We start from the raw sequence: 18,153 nt of genomic DNA on the forward strand, positions 1-18,153 counted from the left end.
ATTATAATTCTTTATATAAATTATGTATCTCTTATCCATTCTCATTTTATTTCCTTGAAATTTTTCCTGAAAGACAATATAATTATTCTTTTTATCATTTCGCATGTCTCTAATTAATCGAAGAGATCAATTCTGTTTGATGCTCCATAACAAGCGAATAATTATAAAGCTGGTTAAATTATATCCTATAAATAGGAAATCGATAAGTAATACGTGTGGGGTCCATGCGGCTTCAATTCCATACGAAATAAAGCGCGTCGTGCATAAAAGCTGTCGACCACATCATTAGTAGTGAGGTAGGTAAAGAGAGCCGTAATAAAACACAAATGGCGACGATGAAGGGCAGAAGTCAACAACTGAATGGGCGAAAGAACGTCGTACACATATTTCATATGAAAAAGCTTGATGACGGTCCAGTAGTTTTCGACTGCCCCCGCATAACGGAACGTTGATGGCCTCGTTTAATGAAGCAAAGCCTCGAAGTAATGATAAAATAACATGGTGAGGTAAATAAATGAGATATATCAAGTAATAATGATTGTAGCACGCAAATGGAAAATAAAGATGACAATAAGATGAGATCGTCTTCTATAATTTTTTTAATTATGCATATTTTATCAAGTAATTTATCCTTCATAAGAAATTTTTTGTTTGCTACATATCGTGTGTTTATATATCGTCTTTTTCACAAACGTAAAATTCGTATTTATCTATCTTTTATGAACGGAAGGAACGATTTTGCTAAAATATTTAAAAATTTAGCAACACTGAAAAAAATGTAAATTTTAATAAATATTTATTTGAATAGTATCACCTAAACATTTACTTACAATTATTTCTTTATTAGGAGTAAATAAATTTTTAAGATATAATATCTTATGTTATATAATAAATAATAAATAAATATTTAATTGTTTTAGATACTATATTCAAATAAATGACTTATTAAAATTAAGAATTTTTTTCAATGTTTATATATATATATATAGAGAGATAAATCTGAAAATAGTTTTGTCATAAAAATAATTACATAAAATTCTAATGTCTTACATAATTATTTTAAAATGATCCAAATAAAATTATTTCTAGATCTGTATTTAAATACATTTTTCAACAAAATCATTCTTTCGGTGTGAGTTTAAAAAATATTGTGCGTAATATTAAAATAATGATTTTCGCGAATTTCTCTCGGAACATTCATATAATAGCACACATCATGCATTTGACATTTACAAATGATATTTTCATTTATTCTTTTTTTTCAACGAAGGCTTTTTAACTTTAAACATTCGCACCTTTCTTGCGCGTTGCTCCAATTTCAGCCGCCATCTTCATCTCCCATCTTCGTATTCCGTGATGCGGCAGAGATTAGTGACGCGGCGTTGTATGAAAGATTGTGAAGTAAATCCCGCGATAAAACATTAGCCTTCGTCGTCGACCCTGAGCGAAATTTAATGCCCTCATCCAATCCTTCGTCGTCGACCCGTTTCCCTCTTTGTCATCGCTACAAAATCATTCGGCAATCATCAAATCTCGATGACCCTCCTTTCGCACAATTTTTATTTTCCCCACAATCTTTTTTTTCTTCCATTTTTATCCCATTTTCGAAACCATAACCCTGGCCGGAATCCAACGGGACAAAATCCTGTCCTAAGCGATATCGTCGTCCCTGGCAATTTGTCCACCTACATCGGCTGTGCCGCATATGTTTTATCGTGTATGGCTTCACAAAGGTCGATTGACCGATATGTGCAAACCGAGGCAGACCTTGGGATTTTAAATCCTCCAAATCTTCCTCTAGACTTTAATATCATGGCAGAAAAGATCGAGAAAGTTGAGAACGATATGTGTATTATTCATTTGATCAAAAGGATCGAATTATTTTCATAAAAACGTTATAACCCAAAAAAACATTACTTTGTGAGAAAATATTGAAGACTCTATCGCTGCTTCATATATTTCTATATGAAGGACCTTTTATTGCAACTTTTCTCAGTGACATTTAGAGGCTTCCACCAACATTGACACCTCAATTTTCATATTACAAAACATTACATAAGTAAGTTAATCGCATAAATATAAATAATTTCTTTGTTTTGGTATTTGTAATTGTACAAAATATTTCTGTACAAACTTCATAAGTAACAGTAAAACCTTGTAACTGTCGTAAAGAAATGCTTTGTTAAACGTACAACTTATTTCTGTAACGTGGCAGAAAATACAACTCAATCTCGCTACATTAATCTCACGCTAGAATCGTAGTTAAAACCAAATTACAGAGTAGATAATGAAAAAAGGAAAAGAAAAATATGAATAGAAAGACAGAACTGTGGTAGTTTGACTAAGTGACCTCGACTGTTATATCCGTTTATCAGCGAGGACATCCGCTTTAAATCAGGGTAGCTAATTGTCGATTGGATGTCCTAAAAAGGATCTTGAAAAATGAGATTCCAGAAATGCGTTTGATTTCTCGTCCATAACAGACGCCAATGTAAACACATTGATTTCGATGGCAAGATTACGTCACAGATAGAAGCTCGTAAAAAAAATAAGTACTAATCCTTATTCAATCAATCTATTTTTTAAAAATAAACGAGTAAGTAAATAATATCTTTGTCAGAGATAAAAGAATAAAAATGTTAACTAATTAAATAGATAATGATCATATTAGTATAAATAATAGTAAGAGACTAGACGTTCAGTTGCATAATCTTAACATATTCAAGACAAAAAAAACTTCAAGACAAAATACATACTTCCAGCTCACGTATTAATATTATGCAAGAAAGAATCTGAAGAATAAAGCAATATCTGAATATACAAAATATTCGAAAAACGTGTTCTGCTTCCGCTTAGTTGGCAATTTTCTGACTGAATGCATAATCGATAATGTCTTAGCTAAAGTTTGATAAAAGACTTAACTGTAGAATTAACTGCGTGTAACATTTAAACTGTATTAATATTTAACGTTAAAACTTTATTGATTTTGGCAAATTAAGCATCTCATTTAGATTCGGCCTTGATGGGAAAGTTAATTGAAAGTCCGATTATCGAAGTATATCACTTTGGAAATTAAAACATTGTACTAATCTCAGTCAAAACTGCTAAGAGAAAAGCAACGAAAATTTAAAATTTAAAGGAAAATATTTTTTTTTAACACACAAGCGTATATACGGACGTCATCATATGTAATCCGATTTTCTCGTGATGGACGCACGTCAAAGTTACGTACACGTACGTGCGTATGTAGCATAACAAATCATGGAGAGTTAACGCAAAACGATTGCCAATTAGCATTGATAAGGGTTTACATATAATACCAAATAATTATACGGCATTAAGAGCGAGAGAGACGCAATGATTGTTAACCGATCTAAATCTTATTTACTAGAGAACATACCGATGCTGCTTATTCTGTTGACAATACTTTAAATTAATTGAAACTCGAAAATTATAATTTGCGAGACTACTTTTAAATGTCAAGCCGTTTAAGTAGAGCTTACAAATTATAGACACTCCAATCCCTCGCTCCAATATTTTCTATATGAGGCTAAAAACTGATATCTATCGTAAGTGCGATCATACAAAAAAAAAATCATAAAAACTAATAGGATAATTTCTCATTACGTGAAAGAAGGATTAAGTCCTTAAGTACTACTGCAGAGTCGTTTCCTCTTTTTCTCCGTTTCTCCCTCTTTATCTCTCTGTGCATTCGATATCCCAAATATTATATCGAATATCAAAGGCCACGCACGTGGAAAAGAATAATCTCATTTATTTTAACGGCTCGGTTATTAATGATAGATACATCGCGCAGCGATTTTTGCTGCAATACTGCCTAAATTTCATGAAAATTTCATGAGCGCGGGATACAGCGCTCTTAAGGGTTGAAATTCAACGGCGTGCGATATCGAGCACCTGTACATGGTCGCATTAATAACGACGTGCACGTCGATAGTTAAATTTCCCGAAACGCATTAGGAACAGGTGTTCGATTAACGGTTCCGCGCTCGTTATAGCTTCCGCAAAACACACGCGCGGGACAGCGAAGCGCGGCGCGGCGTGGCGCGGCGCGAGTCGATCGATCGAGCCGCAGCATCATCGAATATCGACGCACATCGGTGGGCGCTTGCGAAATTTCGAAGCCGAAAATCTCGCGGGCAGCAGGGGATGCTGCCTGCCTGCCTGCCTACCTATCTGCTTGCCTGCCTGCCTGCCCATCTACGCGCCTGGCCTGCGTCCGGGATACTCTCTCTCCGCCGGCTGCTATCGATCTTTCCCGGAGCACAGCGAGAGAGCGCGCGAGAGAGAAGACGTCTCCTCTCGGTATCCCTGCCGCACGTGCGCACACACGTATACATATATAAAGACGTACGTACACATACACCGACCCACACATATGCAACTTTGTCCACACCAATTGGAAGATAAGCGTCCGTGAGGTCTGCGCACACGCGCACATCGAGGCTACCTTACCCACGAAGATGAGATAAGCCTGTGAGATGAGTCTGCGAGCCTCACCGCGTATATAGACGTACTGCGATATCTATCTGCCGGAGTAGTACTCACGACCGCGAGGACGATAAGCGCGTCAGTCGGACTCACGTGTACCAAAAGAGAGCTACTCAAATACACAGACGTATATACATCATACTCGGAAACACGCGTACGAAGTGGAGATAGTAATACCCCAAGACAGAGTCGCGGACAGTAGCACGCGTACGAGACGCGCACGGAGCGGAGCGGAGCGAAGCGGAGAAACCGTGGGAGGCTCGAACCGCGTAACCAGTCGAGCTCCTCCACACTCCGCGCCGCTCTCCTCGAACACCCGCGTCCGCCTGACCTGAGAGGGAGACTTCAGTAAGCTCGGAGCTTTCAACCGGTCCGTAGCTGTCTGCTAACGACGTCGTCGTCGATTACCGCGTCGCGACGCGTCCCGGCGTGAAACATATTCGCGATACTTATGTACACGATAGCGCGCTGGTGATCGTCGTGCAGTGATCATCCTAGACCAATCCCTCCTTCGGGCTGCTGTTCGTGAAATCCTTCGAAATACGAATTTCCAAAAACGAGAATCAAGAGGTGTCCGGAGCAAGTGGAAGCTGCGAAGCGAGTGCCAGCGAGCTGATCTCAAAACATGATACTGACAGGACAAAGCGGTCCTTCGAAAAACGGTGCTTTGAGAACGAGCGACGATCTAACCAATGATTCCAAGACTTTTCCAAGATCAGTTCATTACTAGACGGTTGCTGATTAACATCGCGACGACATTGGCTCTATCACAAGACGATCCTGTCGGTGAGGAAAGAATGAGGACGAGAAAGAGGAGCTCGCGAGGACACACCGGTCGATGCGGTTTCGAGTTCGCGGTCGCGTGTCAACGGGCTGCGTGTTGATCCTGCTCCGCGCGAGATCAGAACGATCCTCGGTAAATAACTCGCGGGGAAGGTGTGAGGAGGAAGGGAACAACTTTTCTATTTGAGGCCGACGACGTGGGGACGATCGAAGCCGCGTGCAGAGGAGGCGATGATCTCGCTTCCGGAAACGACTGAAGATCCTCCCATTTAGAGCTAACGCGTCGATCACGCGTGATCCTGTCGTTAAACTATTGGTTCCGCGCTCGTCGATATCGTATGCTCCTAAGTAAATTGACGTTAGAGAGAAATACAAGATTAATTAGTACGCGGTAAAGAGAGAGAAGATTGTAATTAAAGATAAGGAAAATGTTTAAAAACCGCGGTTGAGTTCAACTTTGGAAGAGGCGAAGCTTTCCGTTACTCGATTGTCAATCTTACAAAGATACGCCACAAGTGATGCAGTCTTGCAGATGATACGGAGACTGGGAAACACGCTGTGGACGGATATATCGAACGGCGACGAACTTGAACGTGAAAAAAAAAAAATACGCGAGTTACACGAGATGCGTCTGCGTGATTGCGCGACAATGGTCGCGCTTTTCGAGCAATCGGTACCGTCCAGTCGATCGCAATCGAACGCTTTCGAAAGTACACCGTGTTCGACGTATGCCGGGACGAGAACGAAACGCAGTAGACCGAATGTATCCTTGACATGCTTGAATTAAAGAAAGGATATCGATGCGACGAGACGAGGGAAGGCGTGTTTACCGAGAGGGAATCGCGGGTTGAATAAAAATAAAATGCGACTTTTATGTATATTCGTACGTTCCATAACATTGGCGTTCGAGAAAAATGGTGATGGGAACATTGTGATTTGTTGAAATGACGTGTGTTCGACGCGGTGGCTGTCGACGAAGGACTCGATTGTACATGAAGGCGAGCGTTCACGTGCGGAAGGAAATTGCGAATGACATTTTGCAGGAGTGATGGCTATTTTGGGCCGGACACGCGGGTGTGCTGCATTTATAAGACATTCCTCGCGAATGATTTACTGCAGGTGAGCAATGGCTATGTTTACGTTGGCATACCTATATTCAGGTTTTGTAAGCAAATAAGCGTTCAAACTTAAAGAAAACTTCTCTTTGATCGCGAATCTTTAAACGTGTAGACACCTTGAACAGTTGACACGTTCCTCTCTATTTCGACAATTAATGCGCAAATTCTATAGCTATACTTAGTCTAAATAATACACTTTTTAGAAAATTGAATTGAATATTAATTGCCAAATTGGTAACTCTCTCCTTTGAAGACTTGCTCTAAATATAATCGCTGCTTGTGCTAACGAGTTCGAGTAATTAAAATGAATATAAAAATTAAAAATAAACGTTATGATAAAGTATATTACAACACGCAGGAGTTAAGAAAATAGACTTGTAGTCTTATCTTCGTAAATATTTTTATTGACAAGAATCCAATAATTTTCAAGCTGTAAATTATTAAAGCTATTAAATTATATCGAATCAAATTTTACCAACACAAGTAAGCGATATAAAATGCAATTTACTTATATTAAATTTTATTTAATTTTGTAAATGTAATTTTATAACCACGTAGATAAAGAAAAATATTCTTGTTTTTAAATTAAAAGGTACAATAAGCTTATACAATGCGTTCAAGTATACTTTAAACGTAATGATAATTTATTTACGATCAAAATTAGATGGTGTCTCGCAATAAAAATATTTACGACGTTCTACAATACATTTCAGTACACTAGAAAATTCACAAAAATGCGCATTTGAATTAGCATCCACTGGTGCCGTCATGACATTCCAATTATCCGTAGTTTCGATTCCAATTTAGCGGATAAAATGTCAGAGTTGTATGAGCTAGAGACGCGACGCAGAGAGGATAATCATCGACAGGAAACGTATTAACAAGGGACTTAATGCGAAGCGGTTATTCTCATTGAGAATTGCAGACGATGGCGGCTGGACGGTTTTCTTCATGAATATTAAATTGCGTAATTTCATAATTCAGTGATTAGACGTGAATTTCCCCAGTGGGTCGTTGCCTTCGATCCTCCGCAGGGGACGAAGGAGAACAAAAGAGGACGAAAACGCGCAAGGAACGACTAACTGAGAAGGAAAAAAAGACCTCGTCGTATAGGAGCTACACTAGAGGTTCTCTAAGCTACACGACTTATAAAATATAAAATTCATTCATCTTCGATCCTCGATATTCGTTAGATAACATTTCATACAATTAAATAAAATTGTAAAGTGTTAAAGCGTATTTAAGTCGCACGAGATCTTGTCAGATTATTCCAAGAGCAATAACTTCGTGAATTACGTCACCGTGAATTATATTAACTGAAGCAATAAAATGGAAAATTAAATATTTTACATATTGCCATACATATATGTATTTATATTTTAAAAATCAGTGCAAATTATCGAAAGCATTCGTCTATAAACAAAGTGATTTCGTTGTTACAGCAATAATAATTTGGTACCTTTACCGACACGCATTCACTGTGAATGAGAATCGTTTGTTTAATTCATTTAAATCTATTTAACTAACATTCGTTTAATAAATTATAACTGTAAACTGACAAATTATAAAAAAGAAGCAAAAATATGATATCTCAATATTACCAATAGTATAAAATAAAGTATAAGAATAAAATTAAAAAGTATCAGAGCAGAATTTTTGCATTACGGAGAAACCGCAAATCTTTTCAGATTCGTATTTCCGAGACTCGTGAAGACGTGCGGGAAACGAAGGAGCGACGAGATGTGAAGCTTCCTCTTATTCGCATGATTCTCGTCGCATAAGTGAACGTTCCTATTGCGCTCGATGCACGTTACATTAAGCTCAAGGTGATATGGAAGCAGAAGACGAAGTGGATGATGAGTTGTCGGAGGCCGTCGACACGGAAGTAATTAAACAGTTTGCATTAATACTTTTGTCGTTATAACAGAATGGCTGCAATTTGAACAAATTAAAGACACTTTGTGACTAGAAAACCTGGATATTAACGACTTAAAACTTATCAAAAAATTATATATAAAGAAAATAAAAATTTTTTAATATTGCTTTTAATACTTTAGAACAAACTAATTACATCTAAAATTTTTATCTAATGTATTTTTACTTCTTCATAATTCTGTCTTGTAAAAAATTAAAAAGTAAAAAGTAAAAATTATATTATAATACATAAATTCTTACTGTGTGTGTAAAGTAAAAGATTTCGATATATCTTTAAAAAATACACAAAGTTTTATAAAAGTTACATAAAGTAATAATGATAACACATCCAAATAATTTCAAGACATATAATTAGTACCAATTGTGACAAAATGTATATATGTTTTAAAAAGTGTTCTTTCATAAAAGTATATTATCAAAATCCAGGTCCCAGTCAATTAAAAGTCAATCATTGTTCAGTTTAGTTTATTTAGTTTAGAATTTCAATTTACTAGAGCGAGAGTTTCAGTTTACTATACTTCTCTTTTCAATCTCACAAAATGACATAGAATCACAGAATAGCGAGATAAAAGATAAATTGTGGCGAGCAAACAGATAGCTTCGATTTCCGATACCTTTGGTAGGCGAACCATAACAACAACCTCGAAAACTTCGAGACGATGAAGATCTCTACAAAACCGGTGTCCGAAAGGACACCGGAGAAGGACGACTGTTCTTTAGTGCGCTCGTCCAATCTCGAGCACTCGGACATTGTCGGCTGCACTGACGACAGTCCCAAAAAGTTGAAAACGTCCGCGCGATTAGAATCAAAAGTACCCCTAAGTACAAGCATAAAGACTGATGTGAAGGAGATTGAGATTGCCAGGCTGTGCAGAAACAAGAGAATCAGCTGTCAAGACACTATACACGAGTACGACGAGGATGACAACCTCACTATGGATACAGTTGGAAGGTAATTGAGATTCATATTATTATTTGTCGTTCTTCAACGACAATATTGTCGTATTGTCAATTATTTTTAAATCTTTTTCAACAGTTTTAACGAAATATATTAACGTGTTCTACGACAACATATTACATTTCATAGAAATTATTTTTATTTTATTTTTTTATAATATTAAGACACTTAGATATTATTATTGTTGTTGTTGTTGTCATACATTATAAAAAATAGGAAATAAAAACTGTGACAAATTTGTACGTGCATAATCATTCTTATGATAAAGATATCTGGAGGCACATCCTGCTGTGGTCGAAACGTGGCTGCGGGAAAAAGCGAGCCTACAGCTTCGACAGAGATTGCAGAACACGTGTATGCTACAACCGATAACACCGAACGCACCGAGCGCGCCTAGCGTGCAGCAAGAAGAGAACCTTCTCAACCGAAGCAAACGTAACAGCATCACATCCGATCTCTTTCAAACTTGGTTGGCCTCGAGTTCACCCGCAAAACGCAGCAGGAGTCCCAACAGGTAAAAAAGCAATAGATTAACAACGAAATAATTTTATCTCACATCTTCTGTTTTATAATCAGATCGCTCCATGTCAACATTAAATTAAATAATATATAAATATCATATATATAACTCGTTTTATATACTTTCATAAAATAATAAATCTTTTAAAAATCTTATCGAACTTAATTGAAACTCGCTTCGTATTTAGGTAGCGTAAGTATTAAATCTTCTAGGCCTTACAGCACGCTAATGGATCGTCGCGAGGAGCTCGGTAGATTGGATGAGAGTGATCTGTTTATGGAGCTGATAAGGGACGTGGCAAACGAATTGGATATCAATGTCCTCTGCCACAAGATCCTGGTGAACGTCGGCCTACTCACTTATGCCGATCGCGGCAGCCTGTTCCTAGCAAAGGGACCCTTGGAGGATCGGTATCTGGTGGCGAAACTATTTGACGTCACTCAAGAAACCGAGCTCGACGAAGCCATCCAACGGGCTAAAAACGAGGAGCTCAGAATACCATTCGGAGTCGGCATCGCCGGTTACGTAGCGCAAACTAAGGAGATTATCAACATCAAAGACGCTTACAAGGTTTCAGCTTACGTTTCTTAGGGTGTTTCGATAGATTTCTCTGAACTTTCCGTTTAACCTCATGGCGTCGTAATTATTACAATGCCGTAGTTCGATAAAGAAAAAATGTAATTAACCCTCCGAGTAATTGTCTAAGAGCTAATTATAACCGATGACCAGTTTTGTATCTTTTTCGGCAAGATTAAAATAGATATTTCTGTTCACGCTCATCAGGATCCAAGATTCAACAGCGCAATTGACATGCAAACCGGATACAAGACGACGTTGATTCTGTCGATGCCAATCTGCAATTACGAGGGCGACGTCATCGGGGTTGCCCAGATCATCAACAAGACGAACGGCAGCAACGAATTTACAAAGAGGGACGTCGAGGTGTTTCAAAGGTGGGAAAATTGTAGAAGATATGTTCCAAAAATTGATAGTCTCGCATAACTGTGCGCGATAACCAGGTACCGGACGCTTAGACAGGCATCGGAGCATGGTTACATTAACTGATTACGTAATGGCCAACGCAAGGCCAGTTGCAAGACTATGTAATTGCCATGTACGCGCAATTATAATCGGCATCGCGGGCGATCGATACGTTTATTAATATGATCGCATGTCTAATTTTACGACGGCATCGATTATCGCAGATACCTCACATTCTGTGGCATCGGCATACAGAACGCGCAGTTGTTCGAGCTGTCCGTCCAGGAATACCGGCGCAATCAGATACTCCTCAATCTGGCGCGAAACATATTCGAGGAACAGAACAACCTCGAGTGTCTCGTCACAAAGATCATGACTGAGGCGAAGGAGCTGCTCAAGTGCGAGAGATGCGCCGTTTACCTGCTGGATTTGGACTGCGGCGAGGCAGTAAGTGCTTTCTCTCCACGCGTATTCAATTTTTAAATGATACATTATCTACAATAATATTGTATCGGATTGTATAGTATAATAAAGTCACAGAAAATATAGAGCAATTTTTTAAACTATAGTTACAAAACAAATTGGCGTTTAATCAATTGGATACAATATTCTATTAGTTAAACGTCTCACATGGCAGTTAAAAACACAGTATATGATGCTAAGATCTGTTTCAGGGACATCTCGAGAAAATCGTCGAGCGGCCTGGGAAGTCGGTGCAAGAGAGCAGAAAGCCGTTGTCGAGAAGAGAGGTGAGTGACACCGCCACGTGTTACTCGAATTTGTAAGTCTGATGATCTTTTTCTCTTTCCTGGCGGCTCAGAGTAATAACATCGACATGGAGGACATTATTCAACAGCACGTAAGTAATCTTGATTTTAGAAATCGAATATATACATATATAGTAAATAAATAAGAAGATGCAATTTTTCAGCCCTTCCGACGAAGCAAACGTATATTCCTTCGTTGCTTAACTTCTCTGACGTTAATCAACACATTAAATCTTGTCGATATAGTTTAATATTTTTTTATTTTCTTAGGATACTCTCTAAAGATCTTTTTTATTCTTTAATGTTTACATAATCTATTATTTTCAGTCATCGACCGAAGGTAGCAAGTTTACCATGGTATTCGAAATGGAGAACGAAACACAAGAAGCTCGGGTCTATCGACCAAGTAACAACAATCTATCGAGTTCCCTGGGACAGATCGCAAGATACGTTGCCGCGACGGGTCAGATTCTCAACATCGGTGACGTCACCACATGGTTGAAGAAAGACGTAATGGAGAGTGGAAAGAAACCCATCAGAAGTATTCTGTGTATGCCAATCGTCAATGGACAAAGAATTGTCATCGGAGTTGCTCAATTGATCAACAAGGTTTGAATTGATAAAATTTCATTTTTAATTTTTAAGTACAATAATAATCCGTAATAATCCGCAATAATCTTGAATAATCTATTAATCTGTTATTGATTGATAGTTTGTATTTGCATTTAGATATACCTATGTATTTTGCATTTAATCCTTAATGATCCGTTAATAATAATAATCTGCATGTGCTGTATTATATATCACACAATTTTTATGTTATTGACTTTTTAAACTATATGTTGCTTGAGAACAGATCACTGGATGTCGAGTAATGATATCGTATCATGATAAATTTCATCATATAATAAAAATTAATTCTGGCACTATAGTAAGAGATATTCTTCCCTTATTAACAATCAGAGAATGAAATGATTAACAGCGATAGATGTGTGTGTTCAAGATACCCCAGTTTTAATAAATTCGCTAAATGTATGAATGTTATTTATACATATGATTATATTTAATAAATTGTTTAAAAAAATTGCGTATTTATCTAAAAGATATATGAATTAAGATATCTATCTTTACTTAATTATACATCATCGAAGAGAACAGTAAAAATTGAAGTATAATATTGGGATACTAGAATCACCCCACGCGTGTACGCGAGTAATTACGTTAAAAAAAAACCACGCGAGTAATGTAGGATTAATAATGAAGAAAATTCTTTACAGGACAACGGCACATCCTTCACCGACTCAGACGTGTCGATATTCGAGGCGTTTGCTATTTTCTGCGGTCTTGGTATTCATAATACGCAGATGTACGAATCCGCGTGCAAGCTAATGGCGAAGCAGAAGGTGGCCCTTGAGTGCCTGAGTTATCACGCGACCGCCAGCAACGAAGACGCTCTACGCCTCGTTTCCGATTCTATACCGTCCGCGGAAATATACAACCTTTATAGTTTCACATTCATCGACTTTGATCTCACCGACGAAGACACGTGTCGTGCTACCATCAGAATGTTCAAGCAGTGTGATCTTATACAGAAATTTCACATACCGTATGACGTTCTGTGTAGGTGGATTCTCAGTGTGAAGAAGAATTATAGGTGAATATTCTAGTTTCATTTTATTTATTTTGTTCCACGACGCTTCTGTCTCTTCACGAAAATTCTAAACACGCAATCCCTTAATCGAAATTACAATCGGAAATAATTCTTGACAGGCCAGTAAAGTACCACAATTGGCGGCACGCGCTGAACGTCGCACAAACAATGTTCGCGATGTTAAAGACCGGCAAAATGGAGCAATTTATGACCGATCTGGAAATTCTTGGACTCCTAGTGGCTTGTCTCTGTCACGATCTGGATCACCGTGGCACCAACAATGCGTTTCAAACGAAAACCGAATCTCCACTGGCGATTCTTTATTCGACCAGCACAATGGAGCATCATCACTTCGATCAGTGCGTCATGATCTTGAATTCTGATAGTAACAACATCTTCCAGAATTTATTAATGGAGGACTACAGACGCGTGATGAAGGTCGTGGAGAGTGCTATTCTGTCAACTGACCTAGCGATGTATTTTAAAAAGAGAAACCGCTTCATGGAAGTGATCGACGAGGGAGAGTTTGATTGGCAGAGCGAGGAGAAGAAAGAATGTAATTTCTTGATAATCTTCATTCAATAATTTTTTAAATATCACAAATAATAAATTAATTGACTCTATTTTTTTCGCAGTGCTATGTGGCATGATGATGACAGCGTGTGACGTGAGCGCGATAGCAAAGCCCTGGGATGTGCAGCATCGCGTGGCAAAGCTGGTAGCCGACGAGTTCTTTGACCAAGGCGATCTAGAGCGCCTCCAGCTCAACCAGCAACCAGTGGCGATGATGGATCGCGAGAGGAGGGATGAATTACCACAAATGCAGGTCGGTTTCATTGACGTGATCTGCCTGCCACTCTACAAGGTCTTATCGGAAACGTTTCCATGGATACTGCCGCTCTACGAAGGCACCACGGATAATCGAAAGCACTGGCAGGATTTGGCGGAAAAAGTTGAGATGGGACTAACATGGATCGATCGCGATACGATCGAGGAACCAGTGGAAGAATTTGTTTCTTACGAGCCTAAGGACATTGAGTTCACGGTCACGACTTTAAACTGTGCTCATGCCGATAAGAAGGAACAAATGCCGGAGAGATCGTCGCTCGGCAGGTTCGCCTCGTTGAGAAAGGGTGGACGTACGTTGAGCAAAGGAGTCCGGCATCGCATCAGCAGATCTCTTTACACGAGAAGCAGCTCGGAGGATGCCGGTAAGTCGAAGGCGTTACTCCCGGAGAGGAAGAATCGGAACAAGTTGTGCCTGCTCATTTGACGGCTAACTTCAACGACCCTCGAAAGCATCCCTGAATGATGGGCCAACGGATGGCGATACTCGAAAATGAGTATTTAAATACACATCGCTACTTTCAGGTCGTGAAAGTGAAATCTTTAACGTTGAGATTGCTTGGAAACTGAAATTTGGCAGATCTGTAAACGCGCAAGCTGTTATTGACAGAGAGCTTTAGGGTGAACCTAGAAGTTGCTCTTAGAGAAATAATATTGTCTGCTTCCATAACTAAGTCAGACTATTCTCGAAGAGTAGAATGATATCGAATGAATTATTTACAGCGAAACACTTACAGGAAATGAATCCTTTGAGAGAACTCTTAAAAGAAAAAATATTGGTATTTGCAAAGATAATCACTATATGTGATCATTTAATTAAGAATATTTGATCCCCGATATAAGATCGATCAAAAGAAATAAAAGATAAGAAGACAGAAAAACATTTGCAATGAAAAGTAATGACGATAAATTTAGTAATTTGTAAGAAGTAAATATTCTTGCGAAAAAAAAAAAAAATTAAACTAGATCTGAGAAAACTGACAATATGGACAAAAAATTATATTCGAGTCAAAGAATAACTTTCAATAGAAAAAGTAAAATAGATCGAAATGTGATAATTAATCACAAACAAAAAACTGGTTTAATTTTTTTTAATCGACAAATTATGATAGAGACAGAGTACCATATTCATTATGATACGCTATCATGGTTCATTTCACAATTTAAATAAAATAAAGAGAAACAAGAATCTCAATATTTTATTTAACACAAATTCGAATCAAAGTATTCAAAGTTCGACGTCAGACATGTAAAACTTAACTAATTATAGAACCAAGTAAATGCATATTTAATAACTTCCAAAAAAACATTCTTGTAAAGGAAAATACGCTTAAAGGAGATACTCTATTAATTTCAAGTATTTTCCACTATCTCCATTGCCAGATGTAGAAAACGACGAATCAAAATACCGAAATAATTAAGGAAATGATGAATCTTCGTAGGGCAAAGACGATAAACTACACAGCCCAAGAAAAGGAAGAGGAAAAAAGTTCAGAAAGAATCAAAGGGAAGTATCCGAGATGATCTCGCATACATCGTACGTCAGATTCCGAGAAGACTGTTGCTCGTAGATTTTAAGGCGATAACGTAGACAACGGTATTACGTAATACACGTATGCTTAGTCGATGGCTAGGTAGCTAGAGAACTTGACGGTCGGTCGTTGCACCTCACAACGACATTGCTCATAATCGTAATCCCGTAGAACACGAGGAAGCGTATTGCATATGTGTGAATGTGTCGGCGTCGTCGGATAATGATGATGATGACGATGATAATGACGATGATTACGATGATAATGATGATGATGATGATGATAAATTCAATTTTGACAATCTTTTTGTATCACATCTTGACGATATTCTAGGCTATACAGTTCGGCGTACGAAGGGATCGGTGATGGTGACGCTTATGAATCGAAAATGTGCGAATCGAACTCGCGGACACGCTGTTCCACAATATGGCAGTTTAAGTCAGAAGCAAGCGCAGTTTAATTGTTTTATCATCTCAGACCTTCCTTCAGAGCGATCTCCGCGATAACAAAGAGAAAGATTACGCAATTGACACAATTTTTAAAAAATTGCTCTCAACTCGAATTATTTATTTCAAATCCTTAAAGTTTTTAGTCAAATAAATAAATAAGTTTAAAATATTTCATAGATTCTATAAATAAAAAAAGATATATTTAAGTATAGATCTATTTGAAAAATATTTTAAAGCGTGTAACAAATTCAAAATTTTGAATTTTATGAGACAAAAGGATCTTATAAGCAAGTAAATTTAATAAGTTTCGAATCGTGTGTGTAAATAAAGGACTTCAACGAGTTTAAATTTTATAAGTGAAAATTTTTGAAACAGAGCGCATTTCCAATCTCATATAAAAGAAATAAAAATTATGTATTCTCCTAAGATTTTTCTTTCAAGGAATTCGAAGATGACTTGGGGAGTCGCGTAAGTCCGGAAGTATTTATCCTTCAATCTCATTATATATGTAAGATTTTTACGTGTACGTAAAGATCGTGGGCACATAGCAACTGGTGATACTTTCACGTTATGTGTCTCATAAACAGAGGCAATAATAGAATTAAATCGTGCATGCAACATACATAAACTGTTGCGCAAGCATGATTGCGAGTCCACCAATTATTATTTCTACAGTACGAGTTTTGTCGAATTATTGACCCTTCGATAATTACATAAATTACATTACTCGCGGCAAAACATGTCGGTATAAATTTTATCATTATGTACGTATCCGGATCGAGCGATTTCAATCTCTGAGCAATCAAAATCCGTAATTTAACACTTCCTTTTTTTTTCACGTTTGATTGGCGTCAGTCGAATTGCGGACACTGCGAAACTCACAATCAGTTAAATCAGAGTGCCCTCATTAGTTTTCATATAAAATTTCCCAAGCGCATTATGTTTTCCAAGTGTGAGTCTGAGAGTTGAGCAACACGAGAGTGAGACTGGTTTCTAGTCTTTTGATATAGCTGCGAATCAATATGCCTATCAGAAATTGTTGCACATGGTTAAATAAAATCTGGATGTGCTCAAACAGCCGCGCGGATGTCTCAAATTATTTGAAATATCCCAAAAATGTATCTTATTGTTGTTTTTCACAAATAAGCAAAATTAAAACGTTTCAGTTTAATCTAATTAATATAAATCAGAAAATATATTAAATATACATAAGTATATATATTTTTTATATAATATTTTAAATATATACAAATATATATTCATATTGTAATATAAATCAGAAAAATTTTACTTACAAAAATACCTAAATATTTTAAAACAGGGCTCGACACGCTTTGCAACTTTCGGTCGATTTTCAGCTCCGCTTTCCGCTGTTCCCCTTCACCTCACCACCCGCGCGCAGTCAAAATACCGCTCGACCGTCATGCGGAACAGCGGAAGGTGGAGCCGATTCGAAAATCGGCCGAAAGTTGCAAAGCGTGTCGAGCCCTGTTTTAAAAATATTTGCCAATTATGATCGTGATTAAGCGTAACATAAATTCTATAGTTAATAAAAAAGAGAATTTTAAAACGCAATTTGAAGAATTTAAAAAAAAATTAAATATATTGTATTAAATAAATTATATTAATTCCTTTTAATGCTTTTTGTGATTTATATGCCTATCGCGAAAGCTCAGGCCTTTGTTAGACACATCAAAATAACTTAAAAATCATAAAGTTGGTTCTCTCAAGTTCGGATAGAAATCGAACAACGTCGATAAACATCGTAATAGCGATAGATTTTGTCATTCGAGATACAGTAATGTTCCATATTTAAATTGAGATATTTGACTTGAATTTTAAATATATATATATATATATATGTGTGTGTTATTTTTTAATATATAAAGAACTTTTTCGTTCAGTTTTAAAATCATAGTATGCACATACCTGATGACGACCGCGTAGCCATTACACTTTCGATGCAACTACAACCTCGATGAGAAAATAGGTAAGTTGAAGTCGAAACTCCGAAGTCTAACTCTTCAGGCGTAAGAAGCAGATCCGATGCTGAAATTATAATATTGACGATAAGAAATAGCGATTGCGTACGACGCTAACG

General features: G+C 37.4%; 1 protein-coding gene across 1 annotated transcript; it reads left to right on the top strand.

Annotated features, from left to right (window-relative positions):
- Nucleotides 1–6,362: 6,362 nt before the first annotated feature.
- Nucleotides 6,363–14,942, top strand: Pde6 (phosphodiesterase 6). Its single transcript, XM_018546120.1, has 13 exons — nt 6,363–6,414; nt 8,102–8,298; nt 8,972–9,300; nt 9,575–9,820; nt 10,048–10,396; nt 10,610–10,779; nt 11,032–11,254; nt 11,482–11,556; nt 11,628–11,666; nt 11,902–12,183; nt 12,852–13,228; nt 13,345–13,781; nt 13,861–14,942. The coding sequence occupies exons 2-13, from the start codon at nt 8,245–8,247 to the stop codon at nt 14,496–14,498; spliced, it is 3,219 nt and encodes a 1,072-aa protein (XP_018401622.1). The 5' UTR covers nt 6,363–6,414; nt 8,102–8,244; the 3' UTR covers nt 14,499–14,942.
- Nucleotides 14,943–18,153: the final 3,211 nt, after the last annotated feature.

The sequence above is a fragment of the Cyphomyrmex costatus genome, unplaced genomic scaffold, assembly GCF_001594065.2.
Source record: "Cyphomyrmex costatus isolate MS0001 unplaced genomic scaffold, Ccosl1.0 scaffold120, whole genome shotgun sequence".
Classification (NCBI taxonomy): domain Eukaryota; kingdom Metazoa; phylum Arthropoda; class Insecta; order Hymenoptera; family Formicidae; genus Cyphomyrmex; species Cyphomyrmex costatus.